This window comes from Symphodus melops (genome assembly GCF_947650265.1).
Source record: "Symphodus melops genome assembly, chromosome: 8".
In the NCBI taxonomy this organism is placed as follows: domain Eukaryota; kingdom Metazoa; phylum Chordata; class Actinopteri; order Labriformes; family Labridae; genus Symphodus; species Symphodus melops.
The window spans coordinates 27,370,223-27,390,034 of record NC_136698.1 but is presented as its reverse complement, the minus strand read 5'-3'; the positions used below and the strand labels follow the sequence as shown (position 1 = coordinate 27,390,034).

The following is a 19,812-nucleotide window of genomic DNA, read 5'->3' as shown; positions in this document are numbered from 1 at the left end:
ATACACATTTACTAACTGCTCATTTAATCTCAGGAATCTGTTGTTCAAAAGGTTTTATCCGGATACATCAGGTTAGAGACTTTTCAGGATTACTAAATCAACATCACAAGAGCTTTGAAGAGAACTTTAAGATTGCGTGTTTTGTCCACAAGGGGGCACTAACATCCACACAAACTGAAAGATCCTCACAGCTGTTTTAGTAAAAAAAAAAAAAAAGAATGACACATCTTTGGATGAATCAGCAACTGTGAATTTATTATGTACATACTACATGGCATAAAGGAATAAAGATATAAACAAAATATAAAGCGGATGTTTGAATCAAATCAGAACAGGCATACATATGATGCAAATAAATCTGCATCACTTCCATTAAAACACACACACACACACACAGGAAATGTGCAGGATCAGCGAGACATTAGAGTCGTTATTTTCAGAAGCTATAGTGTATTTTCTGCCAGTGTGACTCAAAGTGCAGAGCAGTGAGACTAATGAGACTGAGCGATGCTGGAGAAATACTCCAACATGTCCTGGATGGTGAACTCCATGGTGATTCCCGATCCGGGGTAGCACCTGCCGATCAGGTCTTCAAAGTGCTTGTACTGGCGGATGAACTCGTCTTGCATGGAGTGCCACACCACCTGGTGGAGTCAGACAGAAAGGAAGGGAGGACTTTAAATACAGAGGTATCTCACCTTTCATCGTGGCTCATCATTCAGAAATCTACCTGTTCAGCAGCTGCCTCACCTGATTGTTTAAACCAATGTTTTAAAAGCATAAACATAGAGCTGCTCCTGGGCGGTGATTACAAACCTAAACCATGTCAGACATGGAGCCATTTGGCCCATGAGTGAGGATGTGAGGTCACAACTTCTGTTCAATGGTGATCTTGTTACCTGCAGCAGACTCTCTTCTTCACACAGGTGTTTGTCCACCTTCTTGTACAGGTTGTCCAGTCCCTTCTTCACCTCTTTTCCGGGATATTCTTTGATAACTTTGCGCAGCTCCTGTTTGTTGAAGGCCAGCTGGTAGCTCACTTCCTCCTCGCGAACGCCCTGAGCCACACGAGCCTCGACTCCTTCGAAGAAATGCTGCGGGAGAGACAGAAAAACGGGTCACGTGATCGCTCTCATCCTATCTCGGGGGGGGAGGGGGGGAGGAGTCGGACTCACGTTGAGTTTTTCCAGCGGCTGTCCCAGAGAGTTAATGACGTAGAACTGCAGGTGGTCGGTGTACTTGTGTTTGGCCTCTCGTCGCTCGGCATCCAAGCAGGAGATCTTTAAACGAGACAGAGTGGAGAAGATGTGGTGGAAGTTCTCCATCATCACGACATCCCGTGGTGTCTTCTGGCTTTCGTTGGCGACTTTCTCCACTGTAAAAAATTTAAAAAAAAGTAAATAATACTCTTGGCTCGTTTTCCAGACGTCTGCAAACGTTTTGGAGTAGCGGCCGACTCACCGTTCACGAAGACGGCTCTGATGAGTTTGACGTACGCTTTATCCAGGTCTCCTCGGCGCTCTGCGTTTCGGAAGATCGTTTCCGCGAGCTCAGCAAACTCCTCGAAGTTGGTGACAAAAAGCAGAATACCCACTTTGCTTTTCTTAGAGATCTTCACCTCCTCCATCTGCCTGATCTGACCGGACTGTGGAAGAGAGAGAGAGAGAGATCGTGTTCAGGTCATAACATGAAGACGTCCTTAAAGGCAGGGTTGGTCATCTTCTCCAGATACACTTTTTAATATTCTTATCTAAACTGTCTTTAGGTCCTGACAGCAATTAATAACTCAGGTGCTCTGAAAAAGAAGCAAATAAATAAAATAATCTGTCATCTGTAGCAGTTTGTAAACACGTAAAAACTTCGACCAATGTCTGAACTCGACTGCTTTATTGTTTGTTTTTTTTACACATTTTTATTGAACTTTAAGGCCGCTTCACACGGCAGGATTTTAAAATTGTCGGCCGATTTCCCAAACTTGAGAGAGCACACACACGGCGATAAATAATCGGAGGTTTTACAGTTTTGGTCGTACAGTGTGTGGTGTGCGGCCACACGGCGACATCAACACACCAACCGATTTCACTCGCCAACGTCCCCCGATCAGACGGGAAATCTCACGAAATCTCTCGAGATCAAACGTGATTCCAGAGTCAACAAACGGACGAAGAGGACGTAACAGGGATCGTTGTGTCCGTCCACGTCTCATAATTTCACTTATAAAGACGACTTATAATCAGGTTCTTTATTTGCTTTCACAGCTTTTATTGTCCTTTGTTTCTTGTAATTTTTACAAAATGATCTGAAGTAATCTTAGGATGCACTGAAAGTTTGAATTTGATGAATTTTTTTTTATTTTTTTTATTTTTTGCTTGCATTTAATGACAGAAGACATAAGTCGGGGCAGAGGGGAAAGGTGGGGGGAACTCTAACAGGAAGGGAGCAGAAAATAAAATAAGGTCAACAGGTCAGGGTTGGTAAGGAAGGGGAAAGGTTTGGCCACTTTGGCTCTTTTTAACCCTGACTCAAAAAGACAAAGGTAAGAGGTTGAGGTTTGGGGAGGTTAGGAGGTAGAATGAAGGAGGTTTGGGGGGGGGGGGCAGGTGTGGGAGGAGGGCTGAAGAGTCTCGCTACAGGTGGCCTGAGGTTGGAGAGGTGGTTTCTTTGTCTCTTTTAAAAAGACCTACGAACTTTTTCTTCAGAGACTTCTTCTTCTTTTTCTGAACCTCCTTCACCTGACATTCAAGGTTCTGTAGTTTTTCCATCAGGCCATCTGATGACTTGCAATTCTCTTCATCCTCCTCCTCGAGCGTCTGCTTAAAGATGTTGACAGACTCCAGGAGACAGGCTTTCTCTTTCTGCCAATGCAGCTGCTGACTTTTCAGCTCGTCTTGTGCCTGGTTCAAGGATGCTTTTATCTTCAGGGATTCTTCATCGAGCTGTGACCTGGAATCCTCCCACTGATAATTCTGCTCTTCCAGGTTCTTTTTGGCCTTTGTTAGGGCCTCATGCATCTTATTGATTTCTTGTGTGTGTCCATCCAGTAGTTCAGACCTTTCCTTCTCCCAGTCTTGTTTCTGCCCTTTTTGGCACTCTTGGGCTTGGATCAGATCCGTCTTCATTCTGAGAGTTTCCTCCTCATGTTCAGCTAGGAGACGGGACTTGTCCTCCTCCCACTGGTGTTTGAGGTTCTCAGTGTTCTCTTGAGACATTTCCAGTTCAGTCTGATTCTTCCGTCGTTCATCCCTCTGAGCAACAAGGAGCTGAAACTTTTCTTTCTCAAATGAACACTTGTCGTTCATCAGGTTCTTTTGGGCCTCTTTCAGTTTCTCCTCCATCCTGCAGGTTGACTGTTTTTGTTCGTCTACAAGACGGGATCTGTCCTCGTCCCACTGCAGTTTCTGCTGCTTCAGGTCCTCTTGGGCCTGGACCAGAGCAGCCTTTATGCTGCAGGTTTCCTCCTGTTGCACCAACAGAAGACAGGACCGTTCCTTCTCCCATTGGTTGCTCTTTTTCTCCAGGTCTTCATGGGCCTCTTGGAGTGCGGCCTTTAGGATGCAGGTTTCATTTGTTACCTCAGTCAAGGGACGGGACGTTTCAACCTCCAACTGGCTGGTTTTCTTCTCCAGGTCTTCATGGGCCTGGTTGGGTGCAGCCTTGATGGAAGAGGACCAGTGGTCGTTTGCCCACTTTTGCGCCTTGCATAATTCACCATGCAATCTGTGGAGTTCTCCCAGGAGATTGTTCCTTTCCTGTCCCCACAGGCTAGCAGCCTGGGACACACCAACCTTCAGTCTGGAGTTCTCCTCGATTTGCTGGGCGAGACACTCTTCTGTCTTTAAACGCTTCTCCCTTTCAGTTTCAAGAGCGTTCTTCAGCTTCCCTACTTCCATGACTGCTTCTCTTGCTGTGGCCTGCTTGTTTGAAACCTCAGCAAGGAGAAGAGCCATGTTGGAGGTCAACTTGGCTTCATGATCTTCATGCAATTGTTTGAACTGCTCTACATCATTGGACTGCTGTGACTGATCTGCTGCACCTACAGACTGTGGCTCTTTAGGAGTCTCTGCAGGCTGTGGATCAGGCTTGTCTTCAGTCTGGATGATGTGTGTCTCTATGGGTTCTGGTTGAAGAGTCTCTGCAGGCTGTGGATCAGGCTTGTCTTCAGTCAGGATCATGTGAGTCTCTACGGGTTCTGGTTGAAGAGTCTCTGCAGGTTGTGGATCAGGCTTGTCTTCTGTCAGGATCATGTGAGTCTCTTCAGGTTCTGGTTGAAGAGTCTCTACAGGTTGTGGATCAGGCTTGTCTTCTGTCAGGATCATGTGAGTCTCTTCAGGTTCTGGTTGAAGAGTCTCTGCAGGTTGTGGATCCGGCTTGTCTTCAGTCAGGTTGATGTGTGTCTCTACGGGTTCTGGTTGAGGAGTCTCTGCAGGCTGTGGATCATGCTTGTCTTCAGTCAGGATCATGTGTGTCTCTATGGGTTCTGGTTGAAGAGTCTCTGCAGGTTGTGGATCATGCTTGTCTTCAGTCTGGATCATGTGTGTCTCTACGGGTTCTGGTTGAAGAGACACTGCAGGCTGTGGTGTTTGAGTCACTGCAGTGTCATCATTCCCACCCAGGACATTTCCCTCCTTCTGTTTGTCCAGAGTTGTCCCCTTTGATGGCTCCCTCTGCAAAGAAGGAAACTCTGATATGTTCATTGTGTTAGCCTTCTTTTGAAGAGGCTTCACAAGTAGTGAAAGAGCCTGTTCATCATCTGACAAGTCCTCGTCAATAAATCCGTAGAACTTCTTTTCTTCCTGGTTGCTGAGGACTGTGCCCTCTTGATTCCAGGAGCAGAAGACGACGTTCTTCTTCACCTTGTTTTTGCCTTTTTTGGCGTTCTTCTTCACAATTCTCTCCATTTATAAATACTTGTGTAATGCTAAGCTCGCTGTGTGTGTGTCTGATTGTCTGGCTCTCCTGGCTGGACTGAAGTGAGAGTTGTGATTCTGAGCTTATGTACCTTCTTGGGTAATGACATATGACATCAGACATCAAAGACATCAAGGACATCAAAGGCGATGATGTTGATGCGAAGTATGATGCTGAGTATGATGCTGTGTTTTTATTTGAATTCTGAAGTTGAAAATTCCAAGTCCCCGGTCCGATACATCATCAGAAACGTTCCCTAAAGTCAGAATTCCATCTCAGAAACTCTTTAAGCTCTAGACTGGGCGTCTCTGCTGAGGCTGGTTCCCCTTCGACCCAGCCCGGGGTAAGTGGTAGAAAATGGATGAACTGTATAAAGTATCCTGATGATGGACATTTATATATATATATTTATGTATCTTATTTATTTAAAGGTTAACTCCAATGCTCTACTGTCCAACTTGCAAACATATAGAACATTTATTGACAACCTTCATCACGCTAACTGCTACTTTAGGGGCTGTTAGCCTGATGAAGGTCTGGTATGAAAACATTGCTAATAAACATTTATTTGTAAGTTAGACTGAGAAGTCTCTGTCTCTGCACTCGTCCTATTGAACCTTCTTTTAATAAAAACAAAGTCCTTAAAGTGAAGCATTAAATCGACAGTTACCAGATTATTTGTCCGAAAGATTCACTATTGGGCTTCAATAAAAGCCAAGATACCAAACAATATTATTAAACACTGATAAATATCCTGACCATGAGCCCAAACCAGGACATGTACCTGTGTCTAAATGCATTTTTAAATACCGACAAACTATTTTTTTGGCTCTGGCCCATGGACTAAATGAAGCATCTCTTCGATTTACCGTCTGTATATTTTGTTATTCCCACGGTATTTTTTCCTTAAGTTTTGCTTAATTCAAACCTAAAGTAACGTCACGATGTGATTACAGGTATATATTTAAAATAGCAAATAAATGAATCAGAGCAAAGTGTTAAGAGCAAAATAGTTTTAAACTGCAAAACGTCACAGGGTTAAGGAAAGGTGTTAGGAGAATTCATAAAGGACTTGGGAAAAGGCGATGGCGTTATTTTGACAATCCGACCGCACTTTCACTCGGTGACATCATAATAATGTGACGGCAGCGGAGGTTAGTGATGTTCCGTGGTGGAACTACAGGTTTCAGAAAATGGACTACAAAAAGCTCATCTATGTTTCCATGTTTCCCCTGAGCCGTCTTACAGTTGAAATAATCCTAAAAACCGTGAGGTGTGAATAAAAATAAAAGGTTGGCTTCATCAGACACCAGGAAACTTTACTTTGATGGTTTTATAACGTTCAGAGTTTACCTCAATAAAAAAGAAATGAAATAAATTCGAAGGCTGTGACTAATTATAAGTCAAATCAATGTGCAGATTGTCTCCACATGTCTCCTCTGACAGATCCGTAGTTTTCGTGAACGCTCGGATATGGGTCGGTCGAGCAGCTTTAAAAGTTGCGGCCGCAATGAATTGTGGGGCGGCACTTTCTTATCTCCTTTTGTAAAGGATGGTCCAGTGTTTAATATGCTAAAGGAGGTTATAAAGGAAGCATTGAGCCAACTTTCTTTAACTTTTAGAGAATTCGAACGGCTCTTATCATGGCCGCCACTTAACTGCTTCCGGGGTTAAGGTGAATAAGGCGAGTGAAAGTGGATAGTGTGGGACAATCCGAACGCACTCAGGTAGTTTCTCACACTGTAGGACACGTGTAGTGCTGGCAGGGAAAAATAACATTTGTTATGGTTTGTAAAATGTCAGCACGTCATGCATCTCTGATGGTGTTAGCTTCAGCTCGGCTGGTTTTTTAAAGCAACACAAGATTATTTTTAGCGCAGAATTCAACGAGACAAAGTGAAGTGTTTTAAGGACAAGAAATCAAAAGTATCCTGACGAAGGAAGAAAGAAAGACTTCAGGAGTTTATAGACATCTGAATGAGAAGGCAGAGGATGGACAGCGTCTCAGGGCACACGATGTCTCTGTTCGATGAATACATGACGCATCAAGCGGGTTAAAAGGCAACAGAAGCACTTCAAGCTAGCACACTACAGGAAGAAGTTGTGTTGTATATTAGTCAATGAGAAAATGCTCCTAATTCTCTGTTGATTTTTTCCCCTGATGACTTTAAGTTAATGTCCATTTAATAAATTATCGTTTTTATTTTATTTTATTTTTTAAATAAAATATCATTTTTATTTTATTTTATTTTTAAATAAAATATCTCTTTTTTTTAAATAAAATATTATCATAAGGAAAAATCTATTTTCAAGACGGGAGAACCAGTGATTTACAAATCTGTGCCACAGGAAGTCAACGAGGATGTGGGCGGAGTCTGTAGGGAACCAAAGGGTCGCCGGTTCAAGTCCCAATGCGAAAGTTGGTCTGGTATGATGTGATTCGTTCAACCACTTCACGTGATTGGACCACGTTTTATAAACCAATCACACGCCTCTCTACTCCATGCATGCACGAATCCACACTCAAAGCATGAGCTGAAATCAGCTTCTGGACCAATAGTGCTATTAACAAATAATTTCAGTTTGTGTTTGTGGGGTAACATTTAAGAGAAGTTATGTTTAGCCATTAAGAGAGGAACAAACACTGCTGCTCACTGATTGGTCCCAGCAAGTTAAATCTGATATTTTGGTTAGTTTGGATGTGGAGCTCGACGTCTCAACGTTAACAAACTAGTTCACACTGCAGGTTCGTGCAAAGTCTCTTTGAAGTTTCCATTTTTGAATGAATTGGGCGCAACACAAGTACAAATGAAACGCTCGATTGATTGATTGATTGATTGATTGATTGTTGGCGGCAGCGTGCAGCTCCTGCTCTCACACGCTCACAAAGTTCAGGAGATTGAATGACAGCTTCGCTTGCTGCGTGACAGATGACGTTAGATCGAGCTCACTGTGGCTGATGGCGATAATGTAAGTGGGGAGTTGAAAGCGGTGACCTTGTAAATGTGCAGACAGCAAAACTCTGGACTCACGATGCATTTGTCAAAGTTCCTCTTGACGGTGACCAGCACGTTTCCCAGAGTGGTGCTGAGGTAAGAGGCCGGGTCGACGTTCTCGGCTGTCCACACGTGGTGGCTCATCTTCACCAGCATGTACAGAGAGTTGAAGCTGTCGATCTTGTCCCCCAGAGCGATGAGACTGTTGAGCTCCGTCTCGATGCTCTGGAAGATCTTATTCATCATCAGCCGCACCAGGTCTTTCCTGAAAGAGACAGAAAGGACGACAGCGACGGGACGTGAAGAATGATGCTTCCTGGCAGTGAAGACGGGTTACATCAGCAGCTGACGTGTGAGCTGATGAAGCTGATGATACTCACTCTGATGACAGAGAGTGTCTGTGTTCAGCCTGGGGGGCCACTCTTGACGGCGTGCCTCCGTCTGATTCTTCTGTTTCCGGCTGACGAGAGAAGAGACATAAAACAAAACGTGTGCTGACGCATGTCTGAACGATGCTGCGACTGAAAACATTCATGCGTCTGCTGTTGCTGCACATAGATCACATGAGAGGACAAGAAAAGTAATATCAGGAAGGACACTGCACATGACAATAGAAGCTAACCTAAAGGGAGGAAGAGATAATGCTCCCCCTGATGCTGTTTCCAGAAGCTTCACACTGATTTACCTGAGCAAGAGGCGGGACAACCGTCGGGTGCTGCTGCAGCTTAAAGAACTTGCTGATGAAGTCTTGTTCTGCAAGACACAGCGGCTCCAGCTCACTGAGGACCTGCTCAAAGATCTACAAAGACAGAAGAACTTTAGTGTTTGAATACAGAGCAACAGAAGTCAACAATGATGCATTTTCATTTATTATAGACACGTCTGAAGGTCGTCTAAATGTTCGATAGTGGCGCTGAAGCACGGCTCTCCAACCTCTCTTCATCTGAGAGCTACGTGCATCACATCGCTTTTGTTTATTTACGCAGCACACATCAGCTGAATTAAGCTACAGTGTGTAATAAGCCGATCAATAATGTTAAATTCACACCAATGTCCAAGAAAACATTTCTACTTTACACTGAATAGTGGGAAGACGTGCTTTTACTGTCGTTGGAATTATTTTACACAGTCAGCAAACCGATAGGTGAGCCACTTGTAGCGACCTGCAGCTAGCTAACGTGAGTGGCAGCTCAGCTAGCAGCTTCCTATCCAGACATCCTGCGGCTGCTAAAGTGCAAACAAGAAACACTTTTAACTTTAAATGTTGTTATTTAAGGTTTTTACTTGATTTAATTGCCGAGGCTGTTTTTGTTTGTGAGGGGTCGTGACCTCTGTGAATAATTCGGCGCGCACTCGGAGGCTTGAAAATCATGAACTCAAGAGTATTGAGTGTAAAAGCACCTCGGCTGCTCAGCTCGCAGCCTCTCAAAATGTAATGAATCCTGATTAGCATCATGGTATCAAGTATTTAAAACATGAAAGACGTGTTTGTTTGACTTGTTTTTACTGTCTTTACTTATAAAACTTGAACTCTTTTGATTTCTTCCTGCTTCCTCAGTTTTTTGCACAGCCGACCTCCACCTACATAGATTTATCTCCACTCCACATTGAATTAGTTGGGTTTGATCTCTGGCAGCGTCACCTTGTCAAACTTGGTCCTGTCGGCCACGTCCAGGTCGGACGCGGACATGTTGCCCATGTCGAGCAGCGAGGAGGACTGGGAGCGCCGGCTGTTGGCGCCCTGCACGGTCAGCTTGTTCAGACTCGAGGTGGAGCCTGTGAGCTTCCCAGAGCTGCCGTGAAGGCCTGACAACAAATACAGCAGGATTCAGCATCACAGGTTTACTGAGGGGGAACGAGTCGATCTGCAGGCTTGTGTGAGTCAATTATGAAATAAAATCCTCCAGAGGGCTGGAGGTAGAAATTGTTTGTTTTTTAGTCACTTATCAGAGTATGTGATGATGCATACAGCTGCTGTGGCAAGATGTAGCACAGACCAACACACTACATGGGGAGGTAATGGTTGTCAGAGCTTCAAGTGTTATGTATTAGGATTGCAGGGATTCCTTTTAGCGCAGCTGCGTAAGGCAAAGTGGAAAAAAAAGCAGAGAGGGTAATTGACAGAGAAAAGACTCAGTCAAATGGTCATACTTACTTTCTGTTTCCTGTTTGAGTGCACTCTCTTTCCGCGGAAGCGTGGCTGCAGCCAGTTAGAAAGGCAGGCATCAAAGACAGAGACAGGTTAGGCTTATAAACATGCAGCATGGGAAGGTGTGTGTATGTGTGTGTGTGTGTGTGTGTGTGTGTGTGTGTGTGTGTAGGGAGGGGGGGACAAGGCTAGATGTTAGACATACACAGCTACATATATGCTGACGTGCACTGCGGTGGTCGAGTTGTGCTCGTAGCTCAGACAAACCTTCAGAAAACAAAGTTTGTTTTCAGCGGGGGAAGCTAATACAGAGTGCAGAAAGCAGAGTTCTCTAAACCAAGAGTCCTGTCAGGAGGGTCAATATTCAGACGGGTGAAGAATCCAACACGTAAAGGTGCAACGGGGGGAAAAGAGTCGAATAACAGGCAGGAAATTAGCAAACACGAGTTGAGGAAAAAAAAATGCTTTTGTTGACGGAGGTTACACAGAAAAAAAAAAAGCTGGAAAAAGAACCGACTCTTTTAGTTTATGACACAAATAGCGCAAGAGGAGATCCAGAGAGGCAGGAAAAAATTCAAAACGTCTTGACGGGAACGACAAGCAAACGATAGAAAAACAAGAAACTTAACTAAAAAAAAACAAACAAGTAAAATACACGACTCAAAAAAATAAATAAAAAACAACAATAAACAAAACAGAAGACTGACATGCGTCCTGACACCTCTGACGTTCATCACTCTTACCAAACTTGCCCTTGGCTTCTTTTGTTGTCCCCGCCATCTTTATCTTCGCAACCTCAAAGAAGTCTTTGATTTCCCGTTCGTATAATCTGCTCATGTAGTCAACGTAGGTCTGGGAAAAATAAAAAATAAAATTAGGGGTGGGACTTTAACGCGTTAATTATGATGAATTAATTAAGACAACGATGCGTTAAATTTTTTTTAACGCATTTAATCACAGTTTGCCTCATAAACAGCCCGGAACTGTTTGTCATTGCTACATGCTAGTTTATCGCTAGCTATGTGCTAGCTTTGTGCTAGCTTTATGCTAGCTTTTTTGCTAGCTTATCGCTAGCTAATCGCTAGCATCGTGCTAGCTTTATGCTAGTTTTTGCTAGCTTTGTGCTGGCTTCGCCACAAGTACAAACAAGAAGCATTTGCAGCCTAAACTCGACTAAATGACTGTCTTCAGGACCAAAATTAGTAATTTAACATCTGATAAACTTATAAATTCACTCTCTAAATTGATCGCTCTGGACTGTAGACCACTATTAGTGGTAGAAGATAAGGGGTTAGATAATGTGCTACAGATAGCAACGTGTGATTCAACTTTCCAGCTGCTGTGCAGAAAAACTATTTCAAACAAGATCCAACAGCTTTATGAAACTGAGAAGCAAATAACACTGCATGCATTGTATTCATTCATCCACCAAAATCCATTTAGACTGAGAAGTGTTGCTGTTTAGGGCAAATATTGTGATGCACTTAAAATGTGATTAATTAATTAGAAGTCCTGAGTTAATTAGTTAAACATTTTGAATCAAGTCCCAGCCCTAAAAATTTAAAAAATAACATGTTTGGATGAAAACAACAAGTCTTGTTCAGCACTGAATAATAAAAAATGTTTCTCTTAATAACGGCGCTTCCTAAGACTTAAGTCGCTCGTGTATGTCTGGAAGCCATCTTAACATATTCAGCACGTATTTCTTCATTGTGTTGGTGTATGTAGTGTTAGACTGTGTCGCTGGTTCTGTTGGACCGACGTGTGTGATGTATTAGCGTCACTGACCCTGGACAGGCCTTCGTACTTCTCCCTGTGCGTGTTCTTCAGCCACTCCATGAGCTTGGCGTAGCGCAGCAGGTCTCTGTGGAGGGGGCTGTGTTTGGGCAGGGTCAGCTCGGCCGTGTGCTGCGACAGGGTGGAGCTCTGATCGTGGCCCTGAGTGACAGAGAGAGAGAGAGAGACAGAGAGACAGAGAGAGAGAGAGAGAGAGAGAGAGAGAGAGAGAGAGAGAGAGACAAACACTTGATTATGGAGAACAAATAATCAGTCTGTTTTTATCCACACAGATCATCGACCTCGCTCTCATTCACGTACGTTACCTCCTTTCACCTCGACACTGGATGCCTTCAGGGTCAAGCACATGTTCAAACCTTAAATTCAACGGAGCCCTCTTATTGTTCAGCATCCACTGTTTGTGCTGTGAGACATGCATGCAGAGCAGACGGGGCACGCGGGTTTTTAATGATGTGAGATCTTTCGAAACCAAAAGCCAAACAGAGCCCTCGGCCGATGAAGGTGAGCGGCGCCTTCGCAGCTTTGAGATGTTGAAAAGTTAGAAAAGGGCGTGCGTGCGTTCGTATTAAGCGGTGAGAGGCTCTCTGAGGTCATGAGATGTGAGTTGCTGTGAGATGGCGAACGTTAGCACAGAGGATGGGGCGGGCGGGGTGGTTGGGGGGGGGCAGTGGGGGGGGGGGGGGGTGCTGTGAGGGTACTCACTGGAAGCGACAGACAGGAGGACCTATAGAACTGAGGGATGGTCATTTTGAAGTGACTGAAGTGGTTGAACTGACACGGAGACAGAGAGCAGAGTGGGATGATTCAAAGTGAGCAAGGAAAGGAGGGACACAAGGAGACAAGGAGAAGGAAACGACCAAGCCCAGGAAGAGAGTCAGGGAGAAACAGAAGGAGAGAGAGTGCAGAAGAATCCAGAGGACGTCTAAAGATGTTTTAACTTTATGACACGTCGTTTCACTGCACAGGCGAGATGGACACAAAACAAGGATGCACTCTTCAAATTCACTTTTATAGACTTGATCTCTACTAAATCTCTCCCTTCCTTCCTGTTCCCTACCCTTTTTATCCATCTCCTCTTGAATGTTTTCGCCTTTTAATTTATCCCTTTACCTCACTGCTTCCTAGCCCTCTGTTGTCTTATTCATTTTAACATCTGGTTCATCTCTCCTTGATGCCGTGACGTATCTTTCAGATTTCACACTCTGATAAATCGACAGAAAAGTTGTTGTTTTTTTGTGACTTCTTAATATAAAACTAGATGGATTTAGTTAAACTGAGTGGTTCCAAACGTTCTGCAGGGGCCCCTTCAAAGGTTCCCCACATTAACCTGAAGGGTCCAGAGACCGTTCATGTGAGAAAAGACACAACAAACCCGCCTCTAGTTTCTGACCCACAGATTTATTTGAATGTGTTGAACCTTTGATTTTTGAGGGTTTGGAAAAGTGAAGCTTTGTGAGGTCCCAGTACAAAGAGCTCCGCCCCCCTCTGGACAACCACATGTCTTAAATATTCATCCTTATACTTGACCTTAAAGCACTCTGAAGTATTTCTATACGACCTGTGTGTTTATTTAATGCAAACTGTTGTGAACGTCTGACACAAGTAAGGCCGTCACTCAGAGACGGCGCCTGTAAATGAAGCTTAGAGAAATCAATGCATCACTTTCAGACGGGTTACAGCGCCTGTTACCTGGTGAACAAACACATTGTTGAGGTGATTTGTGAGGCGGCGGGCGAACGTGTCTCTCAGCTCTGCGAACAGGAGGTGCTGCTGCGTCACAGCCATCAGTTTCTCGTGACCTGCAGGAAGAACGCACGGAAAAAAAAAGACGTTCGTTTTACGCCGATTGCGAAACAACAATCTGCTACGATAAGCTGAGACGTGATGTTTTCATATAAACATCTTTATTTATCTGATCAGATTTGTTCGAAAAGTGGGCCGATTGTGTGAACCAACCGGGTCTGAGGGCGACGTTCATGCACTGCGACAGAGCCTCGGAGGCGTTAATGCACGCCTCGATCCCTTTAGGAGACATCAGGTCTCCCTCCTGCAGCGCTCGGATGTGTCCCTTTGACAGGTCCATGTAGTTCTGAAAGAAACACAGGACAGTCGCCAAATTAAGAGTACAACTCTGATGAGGGATAAATCTTTGCAAGGCGACGATTTTTATTACGGAAAATCATCAAAAAAATCTGAAATATCTTCATAAAAAAAAAAAAAAAAGGAAAACACTGAAAAATTTATAAAAATCAAAATGGCAATTTTTTTTTTTTTTTTAAGATTTGTTTTTGGCCTTTTTGCCTTTATTGTAGAGGGAGGACAGTGGATAGAGTCGGAAAGGGGGAGAGGGAGTGGGGAGAGACATGCAGGAGATGGGCCACAGGCCGGACGCGAGCCCGGGCCGCCCGCACGCGAGGACTGAGCCTCAATACATGGGGTCGTGCGCACTGCCGCTGCGCCACCGGCGACCCCCAAAATGGCAATTTTAATATGTTTTATTTAGACAGTGAAGGGCAAAACACACCAAGACAGACACTCACAACAAGACAAAATATTAAAAAATATATATATATAAATTAAAAAATAAATAAATAAATAATAATAATAATAAAAAGAATATACATATAAATTAAAAAAATTAATTAATAAAAAATATATATATAAAAATAAAAATAAATAAATAATAAAAAACATGTATATACACATACACACATATACATATATGTATTAAAAAAAACTGTGGCAGACTTGAGTTTCTTGAAAGCAGCTGAAGTAATCACAGAGGTGAAATCTGGCGCTCACCACTAAGAACTGGATCTCGTCGAGCAGTTTGCCGTTGTTGGTGTTGCTGATCTGGATCAGGCGGTTGCTCTGGGAGATCTGGTCCATCTGCTCCTTGACGCTCTGCAGCATCTCCTCGTAGCTGCTCAGCTTCCCCTCGATGGTGTCCACCTCGGACAGAGCCTCGTCCAGCAGCTGCATCAGGATGTTCACCTGCTTCTCCGACGCCATGATGGACTGGATGTTGGCCTGAAAGTTGACGACACGTATGAGCGACTTGACGAGACATCTTGTCCTTCTTTTCGTCCCGGTTTGAAGGCTCCCAGCTCCTTCACTCACCCCGTCCAGGACCTGCAGCTCCCTGGACAGCTGCTCTGCGAAGGCCTCGGCGTTGGAGACGGCGTACTCGCACATCTCCATCATGCCCTCGATGTCCTGCTCCTCTCTGGTGCTAAGCTCCTGGTACTCGTCCAGAGCATCCTCGTCGCCCCCGGCAACGCTCTGACTCTCGCCGCTGGGCACAGACTCTGATCCCCACAAAAAAAAACAGAGGCGAGGGAGTGTCTTTGTTAAGAAGACAGACGAGGAAAGTTCAAGACACAACACGAGACAACTACGGACAAAACAAACAAACAAACAGAGACGTTACAGTGAGATGTGAGATGTGATTCATGAGTCGGTCACATTTTAAATAAACTCAACTCTGACTCTTACTAATCCTCCTCCAGCCGGTGCAAAGAGTAAAACTGCATCTTAAATCTGAAGTTAAAGCACATGTGACTCTCGTGTTCAAGCAACAATCAAACGTCGGTCATCTACTTTAAGAAACACAGCTGCTCCCTGCTCCAGAAAAACTACACCAAAACACTTCCTGGAAGCTTCTGTGACGTCACGTGAAATGAATGAAGACGTGTAGATACAGAAACAACATGAGCTGAATGTGTGTAATGACTGTTACATCATGCCAGTCTGTGTTTAGAGTGAATTATCTCCAGACAGGAGGAGCTCGGAGGAGGTGAGGGGGGGTCTGATGGAGAGGAGGGTTAAAGAAAAATGGAGCGAGGGGTGAGGAGAGGAGAGGAGAGGAGAGGGAAGTGAAGTCCTACCAACCTTCCGCTTTAGGAAGTTCTGGCCGGAGAAAGTTTAAGAGAGGAAAAAAAAGTGAGAATAAAGAGGAATTTAACACAGAAAGCCACAAAGCAAGATACAAAGAAGAGGCTGAAAAAAGTCCTTTTTAAAACATGCTTTGAACAAATCAACCAAAATCCAGCAGGGACACAGAGCACAAGTGGGCAGCAGCTCTCTCACTTTTTTACAGGTGATAATCACCAACAGCTTGACGTGTTAAACACTGCGGCTCGGTCACGGCTTCACAGTCCTGCAGGGACGGTCTCTGAGGACGTCACTGGACTGGGAGCCTAAATCCTCTGGAGGAGGTTCCTCGGCTGGATCGTTAACCGGAACCTTCTGTGACTGCGAGTGTGTGTGTGTCCGTCACACTTCACAGCACTACGTTTTACTTTTTAATTTCTCTCTCTCTCTTTTTTTTTTAACGTCGTCTTTATTCATTTTTATAATCTTACATTTGAATATGTTTTATATGATAAACTTTTCTTTTAGGGTCGGTAGTTTGAAAGTGGCATCCTCTCCGTGCTCGCTCTGAAGCCACGCCCCCACGCCATTGGTCCTGAGGCTGATTCCAGCTCATGCTTTGAGTGTGGGCTCGTGCATGCATGGAGCAGAGAGGCGTGTGATTGGTTTATAAAAAAACGAACCGTCATCCAACATTGGTTGAATTCTTACAGCTGCTCCAGATGACAGATTTTCTTTGTTCCTTTTTCAGAGCACCTGAGTTATTAATTACTGTCAGGACCTAAAGACAGTTCACGCTGCAGAGAGAAGCTCGGCTGAAGCCCCCTCGCTGCCCCGTGTGTTAGGAAGCCTCGGAGCTGTTTTGGAGAGGGGGCGGAGCTTCTGTTCAAGTCTTTCTGAAAGGGGAACACTGACGCAATCAGGATGTAAAAAAAAAGTGAGCTGACAACAAACGGAGCAGCTCAGCTCGCTGCGAGCACACACGCCGAGGTTCTTTAAATAATCAAAAACATCAGAAGAAGAACTTTAATAAACTTCACTAAAACTTTACGAAGGAATATGAATAACGACAGTGTTTAACATAGAGGAAAAAATGCTGCTCATCTTTTATTTATCACGCCCAGCTCTACACACAAACACACACTTTGACTTTAAACAAATATAATCAAATCATGGACAGAGGCATGCGCTCACAGAGGAGTCTGAAGACGGAAAAAAAAAGGTTTCTGACCTTCCAGCAGCTGAGAACTGACATTCACAAACTCCACCTTCTTCCTCAGGTATCTCTGGTTCAGCTTCCAGATGCACGAGATGAAGGAGTTTTTCTCTGCCGTGCTGCTGGCCACCCAGCGGTACACTTTCTCAAAGTGGAGATCGAATTCAGGGTTCTCCTAAACCGGAGAGGAAGAAACGTTGAAGAGGGAGGACGTGAACGAGAGAGAGAGAGAGAGAGAGAGGGAGAGAGGAGAGAGAGAGAGAGGAGAGGAGAGAGAGGAGAGAGAGAGAGAGAGAGAGAGAGAGAGAGGAGAGAGAGAGAGAGAGGAGAGAGAGGAGAGAGAGAGAGAGGAGAGGAGAGAGAGGAGAGAGAGAGAGAGGAGAGAGAGAGGAGAGAGAGAGAGAGGAGAGAGAGAGAGAGGAGAGAGAGAGAGAGAGGAGAGAGAGAGAGAGAGAGAGAGAGGAGAGGAGAGGAGAGAGAGAGAGAGGGAGAGAGAGAGAGAGAGAGAGAGAGAGGAGAGAGAGAGAGAGGAGAGAGAGGAGAGAGAGAGGAGAGAGAGAGGAGAGAGAGAGAGAGAGAGAGAGAGAGAGATTGTTTCTCTGACCTTGCTCGCATCTTTGGCATCGACTTCAGTCAGGTCTCTGAGCTCCCACGTCAGCTGTCTTTTATAAAAGTCTCCTTTGTCGGACTTCTTCACTTTGACCACTTTCACCTGGACGGGCCTCTCCGTGCTGACTGAACGCAGGGAAACAAAACAAAGACAATACTTCAGGAACATTTACTTTGATTATGTGGACTTCCTTAAAGCCGTTTACAAAGTTTAGCTCATGCACCTGTGGCACACAGGAAGCAGTTCTTCTTCTTCTTCCCCGCCTTGCAGACGTTGACGATGCCGAGGAGACGCTCGTCGTTGGGGGTGAAGATGTCTCTCTGGAGAGCGTGCTTGATGGCTGTCATGGTGGATTCTGTGTGTAGAACACATAACAGTTTTTATTATGAAGACTATAAGGGACACGCATCCGTTACACATGTTTGAGTTACACTGACAAATATGAATCTGAAGAACATATCAAGAATGACAGGACTTATGTCCCAGCAGGAGAAAACTCCTCCATGCATGACGAGACTATCAGCCGATCCAGAACGCTGCTGCTCGAGTCCTCACTAAGACCAAGAACGTGGATCACATCAGTCCAGTTCTGAGGTCTTTACACTGGCTCCCAGTCTGTCAAAGAATCCAGCTTAAAACACGAGAGGGACCTTCTGATTCATTGTGAACCATCCAAAACCGCTCAGATCAGATCTGCTTCCTGTTCCCCCGAGAGTCCGAACCAAACATGGAGAAGCAGCGTTCAGTTTTACGCTCTGTAGGTAAAACTGCAGGTCCGCTGACACTCTGTGACCTTGTATCTGCTCTTTATTAAATAAAGTCATCGTATTAATCGTGCTGCACGATGTTGAAAAAAGCAGACAGAACAATAACCTTTCAATTCGGCGATACATACAGCAAAATAAAAAACACACATTATAAAATGTTCACATCAACAACAAAAAAAAGAAAGAAAATGCTACTGAAAAAAACAAAATGAACTTAAATTAAGTAAATAAAATTATATAGACATTTATCTTAGATAAATATATTATCTTCTTTTTAATTGTTAATAAAAATATCTCCACTATTTCCTGTTGATGCTTTTTAAGTCTTGTGTGAACTTTAAATTCCCCTGTGATCATATCAAAGCAACACCAGGACAACATAAACAACGGTTGTTGTTTACAATATTAATTTAAATGTTTTAAAAATATTTGAAGTTGATGTCTACACGTTAGCAAACAGGAAATCAGAGGATGTTAGCTTTAAAACAGGCGATGTGGCAAACAAACCGAGGTGTTAAAACACAGATATGTGTTGATATTTCATGTCAAACCGATGTCACTCATTGTTAAAAAGAGATAAAAGGTTCTAATGTCCTCTCTGTGTCTGTTAGCTTCATGCTAAGGATGTTCTGTTTGCTTCAATCTGCTAGCAACTGTTAGCACCCGTTAGGCTAGCTACGTTAGAATCGTTTTTTTCAGATGAATTAATCTAAAAAACTTTGATGCGTTGGGATATACTTTTTTTTTTTTAAATCTTGTTTGACAGATTTATTTTAGTCACCAGCTCCTACCTTGTATTATCAGCCCTCCAGCCCTTAGCAAAGCACCACCCCTCCCACTTCCGGGTTGAGTTGTCACAAGATTCAACAAAAGGTGTCAACATCCGCTTCATCCTGAATCCCAAAATTAAAAAAACAAAAACCCAATGACATAAAAAATTATAACTTTATTGTATTATTGGGATGATAAATTATTGATTTCGTAATTTAATCTTCTTATTTTTATTTTATTTTAATTCGGTAAAATTGTTTAAAGTCCTCGGGACACCAGGTGGCGTTATCAATCCAACCTTAAAATCTCCATTCTGCTTTTGTTTTCACCTTTTGAGTCATTCCTTCTTCTTCTTTGTTGTAACATAAAAGTGACAGATCATGTTTAGCAGCAGCCCGTAGAGGAAATCCAGTGTGAATGTCAGTGAGTCAGGGATGAACAGCTGATCTGCTCACAGCACCCTGGGGTGAACACAACACTGCTGAAGTTATTGTGCAAAGACAGACGCACAGATTTCCCAGCTGGTGGACGACGACTGTGCTGTCATCAACACTTAAACTCAGGCTTTACTGCTGTTTGTGACACATGAATGCAATGGAGATGTTTCAAAACAGCCAAAATACAAACAACTTATGGGCATATCGACACAGTGCATGTGCATAAAGAAAACTTGAGATCATAGACATTTAATCGTATTGTTTTTATCATATTACTCAAACAAAGAA

General features: G+C 43.9%; 1 protein-coding gene across 2 annotated transcripts; it reads right to left on the bottom strand.

The window, feature by feature from the left end:
• Positions 1–228: 228 nt before the first annotated feature.
• On the bottom strand, positions 229–19,200 carry exoc1 (exocyst complex component 1). Of its 2 annotated transcripts, XM_079350788.1 has the most exons (19): positions 19,108–19,200; positions 17,773–17,904; positions 17,544–17,674; positions 16,955–17,114; positions 14,971–15,158; positions 14,653–14,880; positions 13,807–13,939; positions 13,540–13,649; positions 11,842–11,991; positions 10,797–10,905; positions 10,060–10,104; positions 9,547–9,710; positions 8,590–8,703; positions 8,285–8,364; positions 7,941–8,169; positions 1,462–1,645; positions 1,176–1,375; positions 900–1,094; positions 229–644 (listed from the first exon to the last, which is right to left on the bottom strand). In XM_079350788.1, exons 2-19 carry the CDS (start codon positions 17,894–17,896, stop codon positions 492–494), a joined length of 2,697 nt encoding a protein of 898 aa, XP_079206914.1. In that variant the 5' UTR covers positions 17,897–17,904; positions 19,108–19,200; the 3' UTR covers positions 229–491. The 2 variants fall into 2 exon arrangements, with proteins under 2 accessions (XP_079206914.1, XP_079206915.1); XM_079350789.1 differs by lacking the exon at positions 10,060–10,104.
• Positions 19,201–19,812: the final 612 nt, after the last annotated feature.